Below are 18,661 nucleotides of genomic sequence, written 5' to 3'. Positions count from 1 at the left end.
TTTGGGATTCTTCCATTTTTACTGGGAGGGTTGGCAGGTATACCATGTGTTGTTATGTGAGTCCATCAGAGCCCCCGCGGCTCCAGCTCCCTGCCCCCTGCGGCGGGGAGTCAGTTGCTCACCCTGGAGCACTGGTTTTTGTCTGTGGCTTACCCATGAGCAGTGGCTTGGAAGTGTCAAAGCATGAGAAGCATGCCGTCAACAGCATGCGCTGCTGTCCTCTTCTACATGGTTCTGCATGGAGATGTGGGGGCTGCCTGCCTCTGAGTTTAGCCTGCTCCCTTCTTGCCCAACAGAACTCCCTGAAGGCTTCCAGCAGGAAGAAGAAAAGAACGAGCTTTAAAAGAAAAGCCAGTAAAAGAGGAACCGAGGTAAGTCTTTCAGAGAGGTGTAAGTCTGCAGAGGCTGCTTGGCCCTGAGGATCTGGCCCACACTTCTTCTTGAGGCATTGCCTTCTACACTCCCTTTGCCCTTTATTCCCTTCTACGTACATCAGAATCCCTCCTGTTCCAAATCCACCAACCTGTCCATCAATTAGTCAAATCTCACCCGCCATGTCAGAGTAAGAGCATCTGCCCCTGCTTGGAATGTCTTCCCCAAAACGATGGCGATGGTAAAGGTGGTGATGAGGCCTGACGCTTCCAGAGCTCTTAGAGAATGCAGAGTAAAATCCAAAGCCTAGCTCACTCTTTTGGAGTTAGTGATGGCGGGGGGTGCTTTCTTCCAGGTGATGTGGACACACTGCCATGAAGGTTCAGCCTTGTGACATAAGACTCAGGATCCCAGGGGTGCGCAGTGTTCTCTCTTCCCTTGCTTGTGGTTGCTTCCAAGCCGTGGGCATTTATCCTAATAGTGCTGCCTGCCTCTTCCAGCAGGAAAACAAAGGTCGTCCTTTTGTGATCAAGCCCATCTCCTCTCCTCTCATGAAGCCTTTGCTTGTGTTTGTGAACCCAAAGAGTGGGGGCAACCAGGTAAGTCATTTCTCGTGAGTTTAGCTTTGAATAATTGATATGTCAAAGACACAGACTCCAGGATGAAGTAAAATAGCACGGCAGCTTGTGCCAGGACCAGGTTCAAAACCCCGAGAGGCCTGCCGTCTACGGCCTTCCATCCACGGCCAGACCAGACTGACGTTTTCCTTATAGATATTCTAGAAGAATCCTTTCAGAGTTTCTTTTAGTTACTAGGTTTCAGAGAAAAGCAAAGAAGGGCTTCTTCATGTTCAGTGTGAGAGCCAGTGGAAGAACTGACTTCTCCCTATGTGGATATCTTCTAAGGTTTCATAATCAGCAATACATTTACCAACTTGTCTTTATTTCTTCCTATTACAATTGAACCGGACTCCTGTGTCCCTGTCCTCAGTGAAAGGAATAACCAGAGGTCATTTGTCACAACAACTGTAAACAAGTACCGTAAGGCCAGAGGAATAATGGTTTCTAAGGACTTCATTATTCCTTCCCCTCTCTGCCCACTTCTTTCGGGATAGCTTAAGATCGACCCCATTTAAGAGTACAAAGACATCCTTACAGAAGTTAATGGCATTCCGACGTCAACCTTGCTCTGTAAAAGCATGGTTTTCTCTATAATTCAGTCCTTTTATCTTTTTACCCATTTTTCTTCCTGCTCTCTGGGGCTTCTTATTAAGACTCTTCTGTGGGCTTTGATTTTCTGTTATTTTCCTGGGAATCTGGATGTGAAAATATTTTTTTTCTAACCAGTAAGTGTACACTTTACACTTCAAGACAAGACTTTGTGAAGGTTCAGCATCAACAAATAGAGATTTGAGACTCTTTAATCGCTCAAATAAGGAAAAATGTCATTTTGTCATCAGTTTTGATTGACTCCTTCAAGTGATGTCATTGCTTCTAAGATAATGGATGTTTCCCAGGATAAACTGACTACAGTGGGACTTGCTGTGTGAGAGCCTATGGTTTAAAAGGAACTCCCGTCTCCTCCTTCAAAGTTTCCAGTACCCAGCAATATTAACAGTCTATCTCAGTCCTATGGAGAACAGATGTATCACAAGAAACAATTTATCTTCTGTAACCTTTTTCGTGTCTGTTAGTGATGATGTCCTTCCTATTCCAATGATGTGGCGGTACAGTAATCAGTAGAAAAGGACCAGGTGCTGGGTTCCTTAGGTCTGGTGTTCTGTTGGCCCTGAAACACGCCCACTTAGGGCTGACTTCCTTTAGCCTAACAAGGGTGAGTGATGCAGTTGAGAATCAAGAAATGGAGCGAAGCAGATGCAATTAGTTCCCATTTGGGTGTCCTGAGACCTACAGGCTAGTTAGCATCAGCTATATTTTATCAAGGATCTCAAGTATAGGATCTCAAGTAACACAAGCTGGGTTTGAGTGCTCTGTAGGGTCCAGAATGACCTTGGACTTCCTGATCCTGACATTGCAGCATATGCCACAGTGCCTGGTTACTGCAATGCTGCTGGGGACAGAACCCAAGAATGCATGTATGTTAGGCAAGCCCTCTGTCGCCTGAGCTGTATTCCCAGCCCCGAAGTGAATTCATGAATCAAGCTAAGAGACGCCCCACATTGGACACTCGGATGTTTTTTGTTTTGCCTGCCTTTTGAGACTGACAGACTATTTCAGATCCAACCCTTTCCCTGCTCCAGTCTCTGCAAGGTCATTAAGGACTACCAGACTAAAGAGGCTTAAGTGATTTTGGAGGGCATCTTTTTGTTAAGGACACAAAAGCGGCTATTGGGGGGAAATGAGTCATGTGACCTTTGTTGTGTGTTCCAAACTGAGCACACCAGACTGCCAAAGGGGCGGAGTTCCAGAGGGAAACAGTGACTTTGGCATGAGAAAGAAGTAGTGTCCTCGAAGGGGCTGAACTGGAAGAGGGGTGCTATGCTACACAGAGGAGGGAACACGAGAGGAGAACCCCCTCTTCCACCATGGGAAATTTCTGCTCATCCGTCAAGGCTCACCAGAGCCTGGCTAAGCCAGTTGTCAAAATCAGGCACCCACTCCATGGTGTTCTAAGACCCTGGGATTTACGTGTCCATCATGGACCGTCAGTAGTGTTCTCCGGGGGTGTCCTCTCGGGTCATAGGTGCCAGGATGCTAGGGAATCTTTGAATCCTAGATTTCTAGGTCACAGTGCGTAGCAAGCAAACGAATACAAATGACGCAGCCGACGCAGGGGGGGAATTCTGCGCTGTAATGACACTGGTGAGCGGGACATGCAGAAAAGGCTCCAGGAAGTGTGATGCTGGAGAGACCAGAACCAGCCCATGGAAAATGCTGTAAAACTTGGGTTCGTGCCATTGAAACTGGGCTTCAGATCTTTTGGTTTATGAGCAGAGAGGCGACATGGTGAAGTTTAGTGTGCAGAAACTTGCTCGGGGGCCTGCTACGGCTCAGGTGCCATCTCAGTACATCAGAGTGGCCTTGACAATTTTCATTTTCCACATGTTTTAGATGCTGTCTCTGTCTCTGCCTCTGCTTTAGAGGACAGAGCTCATGGTCTGGCCTGGGCTTCCTGTTGCAATAAGTGGGGAGGGAGTAGGCATATTCTGTTTTTTTTTTTCAGTTTACCAACTAATAATTCACTTATTTTACTCATCTGATTTAGGTAAAGAGCATTTTTTGACTCATTTTCTCTCTGAAGTGTTGGCTCCCAAACTTTTTAAGCTTACATTAGCCTTAAGTAAACAACTGGATGATGTCGCCATCTAGTGGCCTGAAAAAGAATTGCTCCCCTGTACTTCCTTAGGCATGAAAGAAAAAAAAGTCAATGTTTTGAAGGATAATATTAGGACTTATATTTGAAGGATTATATTATTATAAGCATGCACCAGGACTGTTTCTGTTAAACTACACATTTTTCTCACCCTTTCTTTTCAACATCACAATACTTATCCCTAGTTTTCCGGCGCCCTCAGGGTACACACAACACCGGTGTTTTGCAAAGGTTTGGACACTGGTTGTACTGTTGGTACCAAAAACATTTGAAGGGACGGAAACTGGGTTCAGGGACTAAAACATCAGCTTTGAATTACTGTCCCTGTGGGAGGGAGACTGCGGGCAGGAGACGGATTTACTCCAACACAGTCCCCTCCTCTGTGTGGGGAGTTCGGTGTCTCTTTTCGTGTTATTTCATATGCATGCACAGGGGCCCAGATGTTAACCACTGGAACAAATCTCCATAGTACTGAGAGTTGAGGTACTGAGACTCTGCTCATACTGGCCAGTGTGGAGTTCCACACACAGGTCAAATGTGTGGTGGAAACTTAATTCCTGGACCAGAGCTCTCAGGCTCTGACTGAACAGAGGATGGGGGTGGGGGGTAGCGGGTTGGGGGGATGGGGAGTTACGGGGGTAGCTGCTGGTGGACAGATTCATGCTGGCTGAATTCGTACCACTCTCTCTGAACCAGTGTTCCCACAGACAAGTTACCCCCTCCTAAGTCAGGGGTCAATCATACCAATATGGACAGGAGGGGCAGATAAAGAAACTGGCTTCAAATGAGAAATCTGACTCTATAAACTGTCTCCAAGATACTTGCATGCATTGTCTCAGATTTTTGAAGTGCTGGAAAAAATGTGATCTGGAGCTAAATAAAACTGTATTGCTTTCTACAAATTCAGGCTTCTGTGGGACATATGGGTTTGGAGAGAGGGCCGAGAGACAGTAAGTAGGTGAAGGGGACATGTCAAAATCCAGTCTCAAGATCGCCAGAGCAATCTCAACAGACGAGATTAAAATAACGGAATTGCGAGTCTGTTTAATGTCCCCCTTTCTGTGTTACACGATTGTTGGGAGCGTGAGCAGTGGGAAGCTAAGACATAAACCAAGCCTTCTGGTTCCTCTGATGGCCTAAAGCTTGCCTGTCGGTGGCTGCAGTGGTGATGTATCAGGGTGGCAGCCTGACTTTCCTTGGTAAAGTATCTCAGGAATCGTTTCCTACAAAGCGAAGTCCAGACACACAGGGCTTAGTCTATGGCTTCCTCCAGCTGTTTCATCTTGCACCGCAGCCTGCCTCTTGCCTCCTAAGACTGCCAGATGTAGTTTTTTTTTTTGTGGCACATCTTGCTTGTTTACACCTCTAGTGACTTCTCTTGGGACCGTCACCCTTCCTTTGCTCCTATGGAGACACTCCACTTGTCTTTCACAATCACACTCACACGGCACACTTAGGATGCCTTCATCTGACCTAACCTCGCATTTAGACATTGTCTCCCCGGGTAGCTGGGCTTCTCACTGTCACAGCATTTAACGGGTTCAGTGAATTCATACGTTTAGTGTTGGTTTCCTTCCAGTAGACTCTGTGCTCTTAAGTATAGACCCAAACACAGAACAGAGGCTAAATCCACAGTTGCTGATGGGAGTGGTGGCTTCCTTGGGGTTGTGGGTACTGGAAATCGTTATTCTTAAGCTCTTCTTCCCACTGATCCCTTTCCTCCAGCTTGCTTATTGCCTGGTCCAGGTGTTTCTGTCTTGATTATCTACATCATTGCCTACATGATGTGAACTGGGACTTAGTGATGCTGTAGGATGCTCCTGCAGTGCTCTGATGGAGGGCTGTGTGTTGTGGACTGGGCTGTTCTGAATAACTTCTCCATCATGATGAGATTTTGCCTTATGAATATCACATAGAACTTCCTTGTGCAGTCAGGGATCCCTGTCTGATCCATCTCTCCCTTCTCCCACATAAAGCTACCACACACCCAAGAGTGGATGGTGGAGCTGTGGATGGATCTCGTTCATATCTGTAATAACCCGCCTGCTTTCCAAGAAGCTGCATTTTCCTCCAGCCGAAAGGGAAAGGGTAACTTTCTTCAGCCCCCTCCCAGGAGTACCCTAGTCACATAACAGCGGCAGAGGTCAGTGCTCAGCAAGTTGTTACACCCAGGAGTTGAACTGGAATCCACAAGCGCTGCTTCTCTTCCATTCAAGAAAACCAGACTCCTGCGTACAAGTTGCAGGCCTTGGTGTTTGGCATGCAGGGTGTGCCTGGTCTTGCTAGTGGCAGTTGTTTAAATGACTGAGTAGATGTCATCTCAACACTGAGAAAGACGCACATTACCCTTTTCGGGTGAATCCCTTTTGTGTGACCATTCGGTTCTATTTAATAAGCAGTGGTAAAGGCAATCAAAGTCTCTCATTTAAATGTGGGCGTGTCTAGCTTTTATGAGCATCTAGCTTGAGCATCTAGCTTTTAAGTCCCACTCACTAGGATTGATTTAAAGAAGTGATTTCATTTAATTTTTTGTCATTTCTCTTCATGCCATATTTTGGAAATAAGTGTGTGTGTGTATGTGTGTGTGTGTATGTGTGTGTGTGTATGTGTGTGTGTGTGTGTGTGTGTGTGTGTGTGTGTGAGAGAGAGAGAGAGAGAGAGAGAGAGAGAGAGAGAGAGAGAGAGAGAGAGAGAGAGGAGAGAGAGTCCAAGCCTGGTGTCTTCCTCAGTCACTTTTCTTTGGTGGCGGGGCCTCTTACTGAACTTGGCTGGGCTGGTTGACCAGCAAGCTCCTGGACTATGCCTGTCTCCACCTCTCTTGGTGTTGTGGTCTAAGTGAGTGCCTGGCTTTTTAAGTGGATGCTGGAGATCAGTATTCAACTTCTTCCCCCTTCCATAGAAAGTACTTTGTCTATTGTCCTGCCCAACATGATTCTTTAACAGAAGAAACGTCTATTCATGCCTGGAGGTAGCCAAACACTGTTGCGTGGGTTACTCCTGCGAAGTCCAGGGATGCTGGTCCAGTAGACTGATCTGAGAATAGACTCTTTGGGGCATAGGAGGAACAACTTGCCAGGCTTTGTAGGCATTCCTCTCTTGAAGAATACATTAAGGTAATTAGGTGTTCCAGTGAACACAGATTTAAAATGAGCAGAAGTGAAACCATGCAGCCAATTGATTCTTTTATAGAAATTTTAGGTTAAGCAAAATAACTTCCCTGTGCTTTGTATTTTCCTTCCTTGAAAGCTGTTAATTATGTCATATTGTGTGCATAATAGAAGCAGCTGAAAGTGAGACCTGCAGAGGTGCGAAAGCATTATTAACATCGGCCACTCATGCTGCCTTAGGAATCAAAACCAGAAAAATTGACTTTGTATCCAGTTAGTGGGATGTGTTCTGTAAATTAGTTGGTCATTAAAGCGATGCTTATTTACCTATTTACCACGCAGTGTGATCAAAATAACCCTGAGTGTACTTGGTAGCCAGGTCCAGCATGGAAAGGAAGAACATGGCGTCCATGGTGCTGGTGTGATGTCCCGAAATCCATGTTTGTGTTTGATAGGGAACGGAATATATATCATTTGGTGAGGCCGAAGGAGGTGTTCTGATGATTAAGAGTGAAATGTTATTCCCCAAATTACAGCAAGCATGTGATAAGGCAGGACTTTAAGATTACAGCTTTGGGAGAATCCGAGGAACAAAAGAGCTGCATTGACTCCCTTGCCGACTGCCACTGTTGTGAGGGAATTGTGAACCACAGAGTCACCCCTTGCCAGCTAGTGTACTTGAACAAATGGATTAACAAAGAGCAGAGAAGAAAGGGGGCAGCGTGTGCCCAGGTCTCTCTTGTGCCACCTGCTGTGCTAGACGCAGAGCCATCAGCACCTCAGTGGACTCCCTAATCACCCTGGAGAGGAGGCCTCCCTTCCTTCTCAGCTGCATTCTGCACCTGTGCCCGATTCTGGGCGCTTTCCGGCACACAGGGCGGACCCTTAGCTCTCGCCCCACCCGCTCAAGCAAATACTATTGCTGTGATTGGTAAGAACGAGTTATTCTGCTCAGGTTTAAAGCTCTGTTGACGCCGGTTAATTCAAAAGAGATCATTTGTTTCTTTCTTTCCTTCAGTCCACTCTAAGAATCATCTGCACTACCTTCGGTCTGTCCCCAGTGGTCGCCTCTGTGACTATCACGGTTTCTTAAACCCTCCCAGGTGACTGAGGAGAGTTAGGAGTGAGCTGACAGACACATGTAGCGCAGAAAGAGACAAAATAGGTTATGACTGTATTTGTTGATTAATAACAGCCCATGTCATTTCACATTAAACTTTAATGTTTAGATTACTGTTGTCCACATGAAATATGAATTATGGGTAATATTAGCTAGTTATGAATTTATTGAAATAATTTTTCTCTGTGAAGCTAAAAAACAAATGAAAGCATATATATATACACACACAAAAGGTTAGTTATATATATTATACATATAATTTTTATTTTTGATACAAGCTGTTACTGTGTAATCCAAACTGGATTTGAATTCATAATCCTTGTCTCCATTAAATGATATCTTAAATACTAAAATTATGGGCCTGTGTCACCATGCCAGGCACACAGAAAATGTTCATGTGAAATATTGCACTTTCATTTCTTCTGTTAAATGACATAGGCTAGCTGTTTTCCTGTATGGGCTTTTGCCATTGCACTGTGATACCAAAGTCTTAATACTGATCACTAAGCACACATCACATGTTACTGCAATCAAACCATGTAGAAAGTGGGCACTCTCCACTCCATGTTAAAGAGAGCACATGATTGAATGGAATTATCCACATTGGACAATCATCTCATCTGGACATACGTCCTGTGTGTACCTACAGTCAAAGCTCATGACTTTAACTACTGTTCCATTATTTCAAGGATTTAGCTTAGCTTTGCTGTGTGTGTGTGTGTGTGTGTGTCTATGTGTGTCTGCCAAGGCTACAGGCACCAGATCCTCTTTGAGGGGCTTGAGTTACAGACAGTTGTGAGCTGCCTAGTGCGTTCTAGGAACAGAATGGAGGACCTCTGCAAGAACAGTATGCACAATAAGCCCTGGGCTGTATCTCCAGAGCCCTTAAGAGAGAATGATTAGGTTTTATTTTCTAGTTTGGGAAATTTTGTTTTCTATGTATGTTATGTTATGTTTATATGTACGTATGTATGCATATATGGATGTATGTATTTACTTATTTATTCATTTCTTTATAGGGAACCAAAGTCCTCCAAATGTTCATGTGGTACCTGAATCCACGGCAAGTCTTCGATCTTTCTCAGGAAGGGCCAAAAGATGCGTAAGTATGGAATCCCTCCCTACCATGTTCCTTCTGAGTTTTGGGCTAGTGAGGACCGTAGGATTGGGGGTCAAGGTTATTTATTATCTCATGGTCTACTGAAGTTTTTCTGTTCACCTCGTAGCAACTTTCTGGCATGCATTTTGCTTTGCTTGAAATTTCCTGATGCCCCAGCCACCCACCCATCCACCGTCACTGCATTTATTTTCATCAAACCACTGTCTGATTAATTGTTGGGTCTGCACTTGCTTCTCTAGTGGTTGCTGCTTGTGTATGTAGGGCTAAAACTTATTCTCAGCAAGTCAGGGAATAAGGAAGTGCTCCTTGCCCTTCTGTTTATCCGTGTCCATTTTGGAGATGCATTTCAACAGAAATGTAAGTTTATAACCAAGGGTTCAACATATGTAAGAATAAACATTTGATCTGGAAAGATTGTGTGTGTATGAATGCATCCAGATTGTGTATGTGGGGGTAATGGAGAGAGAAGAGGAAAGAAGAGAGAGGAGAAGAAAAGATGGATGGATAAATGGATGGATGGATGGATGGATGGAGGGATAGGAAGTATTGAGATTAACCAGATGTAGCTTTGAATGCCTCAGTGCAGTGGGACAGGCATTTTAATATCTCTTCCACCCCTTTCTATATTTATGTGTTTAGTTAGAAGTGTTGAAAAATTAGGTCTAGGTGTACATGACCCAGCATGGCGGGAAAGAGTAGCCACATTGCTGATGCTATTTGCTTCCCTGTCCTAGACCCGTTCCGTTACTAAGGCAGTTGTGGCGACATGAGATGGTGCTTACTCCTATAAATAGTGATGGCAGAGTAAAAGAGTTGTCAATACGGATGGTTTCTGGAAGATATTGTTCCTAATCAGAATGGGGAAATTAAATACTCTAAATTTGTAAGAAAATAAGTATTATGGAACATGTTTCTATTATTCCATTACTCTGCATTTCTGCACCACCAAGGTCTGCATAAGACTTCTTGATCTTAATGTTTGTTAAAGAACTGCTTCTTGACTTTAAAGTAAATATCTGCTTCTCTGGCTTGTGGTCTTTTGGATTTTATATTTATTAAGATTTTTTTTATCACTTAAATTGTATTTTAAGTAGATGTTTCATAAGGATCAGAGCAGAACAAGAAATCTTTTCAGGAAAATCCACACTATTACATATGAGTAGACGGTGTTTCCCAAAGCAGAGCTGCCCACACCTGCCTTCTGCAGGAGGCTTCGCAAGGCTGAATGACTGTTTGTTGAGATTCAACCAGAAAGATAAATGATTTGGCCCCAAGCGGGCACATTCAAAGTAAAGACAAGCCCATCGATGTCTCCCACGAAGGGCTGGCAGGGAGGAAAAGGCTGAGTGAGTGGGTGGCTAAGGTAGTGACGACAGCAGCGAGCCTGCTCCATCTTCTTGAAAGTATCTAGAATTAAGAGAGGAAAGTGTGGATTCGAAAGATAAATAGACCCAAGAAAAGCTAATCAAAATTAAATAAGGAGGAAAGACATAAAGACTACTGGTTATCAGTTAATTGGGTTTTTCTCTGAGAAGGAAGAGTGATAGGAAGTGAAAAAGAAGAAAGGAAGTAAAAAAAAACTGGTTAGGAAGATCATGTGGGTTGGCAGGATGGGACGGTGGAGAATTATGGGAAGACGGGAGGACTCCAGCTCCCATCCCCATGTTGGTCCCAGAACACCAGGGTCTGCTTCTGACCTAATGTGGATGTTGGGTTGTCGTGGTTCTGAGGGATGGGTAGCTCACACATGTCCTCGGTGGGTAGTGCCCATTCATTTTTGCCCTGTGCTACCTCTCTGCAGAGAACCATGGGCTTGCTCACTCTGTCCTCCGTTTCCCCTCCAGGCTGGAGCTGTACAGGAAGGTACCAAATCTGCGAATTCTGGCCTGCGGTGGGGATGGAACGGTAGGTCCTTGACAGAGAATCCATTCGCTCCCTCACCCATCTGTCTTCCTGACGGGATTTCCTGCGGGAGACCTCTCTCTTCAGCCCAAGTCTTTCCCGTGCCCCCGTGTGGATTCCTGTCTGTCTGATGAGAGTCATAACCCCTGAGGTTGAGAAGGGTTTAGCTGTCACGGGGCCACGCTCAGCCTTCTGCAGTCCACTCCCTCCCCTGCACTACCCCATCTTCTGTTGCAGGGTAAGGACATTGCCATCCCTGGGGTAAAAGATTTTCACAGAAGACTAATTTCTTTTCCAAATACAAGCTGGCATTTTTCCATTTCTCCTTTCACAACTGTGGTTTATTAATCAATTTGTTTTTAAGCCAGTATGTAAAAACAAGAACACCACCACCAGCCCTTGGTCACCGTTGGTCATTTCTGAGAGCAGTTTCTTATAAGGTCAAATGCTGCCTCATCATGGTTTTGAGTAGCTTTCCCCACAGACCTGTTCTCTATTCGAATGTCTTTCGAGAAACGTTTACTGCAGCTGCCTTTTTAAAGTTGGGCTGCATTCCTGCAGTGGAGTTCTTTAGTTCCTGGTTCAGTCTGGAGCCTTTGTCAGATGGATCAATCAATCAATCAATCAAAAGGCAAATAAATAAATAAACGTAAAGTGTTGATAGACAAGACTCTCAGAAGCTGCTCAGTTCCTGCCTAATAATGTCACAGACTGATAGTAAAATGAGGAGCTATGATCATCCCCATGCAAGCAGAATATGGTCCTGCGGATCAAACTCAGGTCACCAGGCTTGTGTGTCAAGCGCTTTACTCACTGAGACGTCTGCCGGGACCACCCTGCCCTGCCCTTGATTGCTTGTCTTTTTTTTTTTTAATTTATTTTTAATTTGGATCTTTAAACACTTAGTTTTTAATTTTGCTGTGAATTTTCAGTTAAAACATTTCTGTGTTTTGTTTGTTTATATTTCTTTACGGTCCAATGAATGAGATGGCTCAGCAGGGAAAGGTGCTTGCTGCCAAGCCTGGTGACTTGAGTTTAGTTCCCAAAACTCTCAAAAGTGGGCCTCCATCTTTCACACGTACATCGGGGCACGTGCAAGGTGCACCTGTTCATTTGTGTTCTCTCGCTCCTCTCCCTGCCTTTCTCACAGACGCTCACACAAAACAGTAAACAAATAAAAATAAAGTTCTTTCATCTTTGTTGCTTCTCTCTGCCTTTTCTTGAGTTTCCTCCAAACAGCTGTTTTTAAATCTCTAGTCTAAACATTGGCTCATCCCAATTACTATGGCCACTTTTTTTGTGCTTTATTTTTACAGTAGGTGAGACTGTGGCTTGCTGGCAGCTCTTGGCGATGGCTTGTGACATCATCTGAGCATTGATGCTGAAGGCTTTTGGTTGCGCTTGTGCCTTGGAGAAACTCTTAGGCTGCTCCTCCCACCTCTGCAGTTACTTTTGTTGTTGGTTCCTGCATTCACCCTCAGAGTGTTGTCACAGTTCAAACACTAGAGGGCAGTCTAAGACCACGTTTCTTCTAACCCTCCTGGTACACATTTCAGCTTGAACCAAGTTATAACCTAAAAAGAGTAATTGACTCCCAAACCTCTCTGTAGACCTGAGCTTCGCCTAAACTGATCCACGGAAATTTGCCTGTCCTCACAGAGAGACCAGCATCAGGTCCTTGGTCGCCCATGCTGCAAAGCTGTTTCCTACTGTGAACCCACAGTTTGTAAAGACAGCACTGGGGTAGCACCAAGGTCCATGATGCTATGAGCCGCGAATGGTTGACATAGACTTATGACCTAAGACAACTAGAACCAGCTGGAGCTGTTGTTGGCCCAAATGGAAGTCTGATAGACGGGGGCCGTGTGTCACGGTTGGCACCAAGGTTGGTCTAGAGGCTCTTTTGCTAGCAAAGGCTTGGGAGTGGAAGCTTTTCGATCTTTCCCAGTGTCCTGGCTGGCACTGGGTTCCAAGGCTTCGTGCTAGACTAACTAATTTGGTCTATCCTCAGCAAACGGAATCTTACTCCCCACCAGGCTGGCCAAGATTGGAATAGCGTTGCTAACGTAGTTTCTTAGGTTTGGGTTGTCCTTAAGTCCCTGAGCTTAAAGGGTCACTGCAGTCTTAGGTGTGATGCTTATACCACAGCCAAAGGGGATGCAGGCCAAAATATGAGTCTTTCGTAGTGAGCCTCAGGATGTCTAGGCACCAGTGGTGCTGATGCAAAACTAGGGCTCCATCCGTGAGTACTGGCTTGGGAATGGACTGTGCTGCTTCAAGTCTGAGGTCAGAGTCTGGGCCTTGTCCACCAGGACTAATACAAACTGGGTCACCACTGAATCTTACAACCGCAGGGACCCATGAAATCTTCGGGCATCCCAGACCAGTTCTAAGATCGGCAGTGAGGCAGGCCAAGACTTGAGTCTGTCCCTCTGGAGCACTGGGAGGTTAGTTGGTGAGCGCTAGCCTGGTTGTGGGAATATTCATTTTTGCCTGGTATTAGAACCCATTGTCGGAAGCTGAATACTGGGCTCTAAGGCAAAGTCTATGCTAGCTTTCTTGCCCCGCCAGCAGGTTGAGTCTGGCTTCTACTGCCTGAGGTACAGAGCCGAGTTGAAGTGGAGGTGAACAGCTCCTCACTAGGGCAGACCCGCAGCTCACTCCCTGAGAACTGACCTAGAGCGGAAGTGGGGGGCTCTTTCTCTTACATCTGGCTCCGTTCTGGTGAGACTGATAGTGATACTGAGCTATAGCACACTGTTTTGGCTGACCGCATGGCCAAGAAGCCGCCCCTGTCCCCACATCCCAATGCAGAGATTGTAAAGTGTACGTTTCATGGGATTGGAGCTCCAGCTCGGGTCCTCATGCTGGTGCGGCAAGCACTGTACCTGCTGGGCCATCTTCCCAGCCCCTCGTTTGTCTTTATTTTGGGGGAAAGTATAGAATCGGTCTAAGTCCTACTCCCTTGAATGCTCATACTTGTCATGTCTCGTGTCTCCCCTTGGCCTCCGCCTCCGTGTATCTGGCAAAGGTGAAGGACAATCAGGACAGAGTGTGCGTCTGGGTACCTTTCTTCTGGATGCGGAGTCTGATGGTTCAGAATCGGAGGATGTTTTATGTACCGTCTTTGGTTTTCCCTTCCTCTCCCTAATCATGAGGTTTTATTCTTGAAGGTAGCAACAGAATCTCCTCTCATAGGCCGGGAGCCCTGGACACCGCACTGAGTGCATAGTACATCCTAGTGAACGAAACTGGAATGGGGTACGCCAGTGGTTCCTCTGCTCCATCAGGATGTTTGGTGGAATAGCCTAGTTGAGAAAATAGCATCTGCCCTTCTTCAAGATTTACAGTTATTAGCTTGTAAAATCCTTTATGTCGTGTTGCATAAAAGAAAACATATGTGCTTTAAGCATGTGCTGGTTAGTTTTTTTTTAATCAATTTGACACAAACCTAGACATATCTGGAAATAGGTTGAGAACATGCTTACATCAGAACGGTCTATAGACAAGTCTGCGAGATGTTGCCTTGATTAATGATTGATGTGGGAAGGCCCAGCCCGCTATGGGCGGTGGCACCCCTGAATCAGTGGTCCTGGGTTGTAGAAGAAAAAAGGCTGCACAAGCCAGCAAGCCCCCGGGAGCAAGCTAAGAAGCTTGCTGCCCTCTCTGAGTTCCTGTCTGTCATGGCGACTCTCAAGGATGGACTGTGATTGAGATGCACAAGCGAAATAAACCTTTTCCTTCCCCGAGTTGCTTTTGACCCTGGTGTCTTTCACAACAGAAGATGACAACATCATCCCATCTTTCCCTAATTGTATTTTGTGATAGATTTCCTCCCACAATGCCTGTTAACTCTGCAGTGGTTACAGGTCCTGTTGGGGATATGTTAGCGCAGAGTGAAAAGGTCATGGTCCCTTTCTTTCTACTCTAAGGGTCACAGCTGATGTCCAGAGCAGATGACAAAGAAGCAGAGAAAATTGTGGCAAATTTATTTAATCCAAGTTTTATTGACAAGGGGTACTTTAGTCTGAGGACTTAAAGATGTAGGAACAACGAATTGCTCCTCTGCTTAGATTTGCTGAAGACCAGTGGTCCTGGGCTGGAGGGGGATGCCCAGCAAGGATGCCTTTTCAGATCCTTCTTGGACTCTGTATCCTTCCCTCCTCCCAGGAGTGGGGCACGACCCCTTCTGCACATGGGTCTTCTGCTCTCCTGTCAGGTGAGGCAGATCAGAAATTTTGGCCGGCTCCTGGGCAGAAAGGCAGGGGAAGATTAGAGTTGTGTTTTTAAACTCCATCGATTGCTTTAGGACAAGGGCTTCTAGCTTTTGAGCCCCCTCGGTGAGGAGGAGTTCTCATTTCTGTGACTCACCCTGGGAAGAGTGAGGGAGCCACGGAGGAAAGTCAGAGCGAAGTCTTTGCTGTCTGCGTCTTTCATTTCAACACACCCAGCGTGCCACAGTGAGGCTGGGCTAGTATTTTCCAAGTTCCAACACTAGAATTCAATTTTATTAGTTTCCTATATTAAGAATTCTATCCAGATGACTCCTCTGGTACTAGATCTAGAATAATCTTCATCGTATCACCAACTCGTGGGCTATGTTTAATGCAAGGTCGAACTCATTGTGAGGTGGCCGCAGTTATCTTCCTTACCTTAGAGTCTCTGTCTTCCTCGGTGACTTCAGCTCCCCGCTCTCCTCTTTTCTCCTCTAAGTCTCAGGTACAGCTAGACAGAACTTGAGGGCGTGTCTGGGGATGTGGACTCAAGTTCTTTATTAAGTTATGTGCAGAGCCCACTCAGGGTTCCTAAGCTGCAGATCCTTCCTGACTGGGGCACCTCATATCCCACCCCGACTCTGTCCACCCCTCACCCATCCCTCTGTATCCACTGCTCCCCTGCATCCACCTCCTGCTGGTCCCCCCATCCTCACCCCTTTGTTGTGTTCTCTCCTAGGCAGGTACAGATATGAAACTCAGAGTTAGTTCATAGAGTACTGACTTTCTCCACAGTCAGGTACATATTTTGGAAGATGGGATTTTAATCTTTACATGATAGGAAGAGAGCCAAGCCCCAACCCTTGTGAGATAGTTATGAACCTCGAGCTAAAGTCCCGAAGAAAACTGAAAAAAAATGATAGGAGAATAGAAGGAAACTTAGAAGTTTGTTCTACACAACTCTGAGTATGTCTTCACGTGCTGGGCTCCTTTTCCTCATAGGGACTTTATCTGTGCTCCTAACTTCAGTGTTCTTGTTCTGACTCACAATACACCAGTAATTTGTGCTCGGAGTTCATGGCCACTGGTAATTGTCATGTCTGAAATGAACGCAGCATGCTTACCCTGGGCATTTCATAGACTCATCAGTTTTGTCCCATCTGTGAGAATAAAAGTTTGAATTAGCTACTATATAAACTCAGTTTTACTTCATGTCTTTTCCATGTTAAGATGAAGTGTTTGTGAAGATCTATGAAGTTTATGAAATGTTTATCGTTTGTGATTGCCAGTTTGGAATGGGAAGATTTTCAAATTTTTATGTGTATGAATGTTTTGCCTGCATGTACACATGTCTACCATGTTCATACCTGGTGATGGCAGAAGCCAAGGCATCGACTCCCCTGGAACTGGGAATATGGATGGATGGTTGTGAGCTACTGTGTGGGTGCTGGGAACAAAACCCTGGTCCTCCAGAAGAGCAGCCAGGGTCCTTAATCTGCTGAGCCATCTCTCCAACCTCTGCAATGTAAAACTTTTGCACAGAGGCAGAATTTATATAAAGAGACAGCCTAATGGATCCACGGGGGAAATTGCAAGCTTTAAGCAAGTGGGGTGTAATTCTCAGTGCGTTGGGTCCATATTTGACATGAGATCTGCAGCCTTCAGTTAGGGAGCACATCCATCACTGCAGATGCTGTCAGAATTCTATAAAGTGGTGGCAAGACTGAAGCCGGAGTCGCAGATGGAACGTTTCTGGCTGCTGCTGTAGCTGACATGTTAGTCATTCACCATTCAAGTGTGTGACATGTTATGTAACACGTGAAAGTTTGTATTATTTTTGGGAGAAGTTTTTAGGTTTCGATATCGGTTGTTTTGACTGTATATTAATAAAACACGCAAGAGAGAGAGAGAGAGAGAGAGAGAGAGAGAGAGAGAGAGAGAGAGAGAGAGCGATCTCTCCTTCCCAGATGCACTTGGAACTAGATATGGAAAGGTGGCTTTCCCACTGTTTCTCTGATGTTGTAAACCTGCAAAGACAGCTCTTGAGATCTCTAGGGTTCCTCAAAGCCAGAGGTGCAGTAACTCAGAACACTGCTGTTCGGGGGCATTTCGGTTAAACCGTATTTGCAATTTGACTATCTCTAGAAGGCATTTTTAAGAGGAAAATTAAAACGAATTAGGCAAATTTTGTGTCATATTTCATTGGAAAGTTATAGAAAACACCCCAACATGCAAGATAGAAATGTACCGTGACTCTTTCGTGGGCTACTTTCAGTGTCTTTGAAATCTGACTGACCCTGCAGATAGACAACACACCCCGTGTGCCTCTGCCATGCAGTGGCCGGTGGCTTCATCTCCAGATAGTACAGCTGTGGTCTCTTTGCAACTGGCTTGCCCACATCCTAGGCATATCGGTGTGTGTTGGCTGGTGTGGCTCCGTCGTTGATCCCCAGGCTGAGATAAAGCCTAGAAACTAGAAGTGATCACTGTTTGGCCAGGTTGTATATTCGTGTCTTTACACACTGCCCGTGCCCTGTGCTGCTTACTTGGCTTGCACGTGGAAGAGTACATGAAGTCAGTGACTTCTGCCACAGGCACCCCAACTGGGGCTCCTTATAGAATCAGGGCCTCTTCCCTTCCTTTGCCTCAGGCTCTCTGCATTCCACCCTCGCCTGATAGAACATGTGGTGGGTCCTCAGCATGCATTCATCGGCATTAAGGAGTGGATGAATAAACTTTATTTTGTCTTGATTATTTCCCCTGGTTTAATTTTAATCATACTTCTTCAGTTTATGAAGCTCGTAAACTAAAAGTTAAGCATATAAAATGTTGAAAGAAAAAGGATCGTTTAGCTCTCCCTTGGCATCCATGGGTGGCTGGTTTTAGGACCCCTTGATACCAGCCTGGCTGATGTACAAACCTTGGTGTAAAATGATGTCACCTTTGTGGGGAACCTACATGCATTCTTGGGTATGCCTCAAACCCTCTCTAGACTGTGCATCACCCCCTATGCTATGTAACTGCTGTGTGAGCAGCTGCACTGTTAGTGAACGGTGGCAAGAAGAAAGCATGTGCCTGCAGTACAGACATGAATGCTGGCTCCAATACCTTAGTCCACAGTGTTGAAAATCCCTGATACAGAACCCCCAGAATTACTGTGTGCCTGTCAGAGTCCAGTACGGCACCTTACTTTTCTTTGAGAGTGGAGGAAGGTCACTGTTCTTCTCCCTTGGTCCCCCTATACCTGTGTCCCTTCACTCTTTTCTGCTGCACACAGGACAGCCAGCGTATGCCTGTTCTGTTAGAGGAAAATGCCAGTTCACGGTCACCGCACCCCTCAGTCCCATCTGATGTCAGCGCACAGCGGAAGGCAGATATTCCTCGGTGTCCTTCTGCGACCGCAAGAGCGGAGCACCGGCAGGTGGTGGCAGCATTGGCCAGCTGCTCTTGCAATGCTGTGCCTGCTCAGGCAAGAGGCGAGGCGGGAGGACCT

General features: G+C 45.7%; 1 protein-coding gene across 1 annotated transcript in view; it reads left to right on the top strand.

Moving 5' to 3' along the window:
- Positions 1-18,661, top strand: part of Dgki (diacylglycerol kinase iota) — a 301,404-nt gene that overhangs the window by 79,129 nt on the left and 203,614 nt on the right. Inside the window, exons 8-11 of the mRNA XM_050148045.1 lie at positions 297-371; positions 873-971; positions 8,952-9,034; positions 10,897-10,957. Of these exons, the coding sequence (XP_050004002.1) occupies positions 297-371; positions 873-971; positions 8,952-9,034; positions 10,897-10,957 (318 nt within the window). The remainder of the gene's footprint in view (positions 1-296; positions 372-872; positions 972-8,951; positions 9,035-10,896; positions 10,958-18,661) is intronic.

Source organism: Alexandromys fortis, unplaced genomic scaffold (assembly GCF_014885135.2).
Source record: "Alexandromys fortis isolate MF-2015 unplaced genomic scaffold, M_Fortis_MF-2015_v1.1 scaffold_57, whole genome shotgun sequence".
NCBI classification, from domain to species: Eukaryota; Metazoa; Chordata; class Mammalia; order Rodentia; family Cricetidae; genus Alexandromys; species Alexandromys fortis.
Note: the sequence above shows the minus strand (reverse complement) of the source record. Positions and strands in the feature narration are given on the sequence as shown.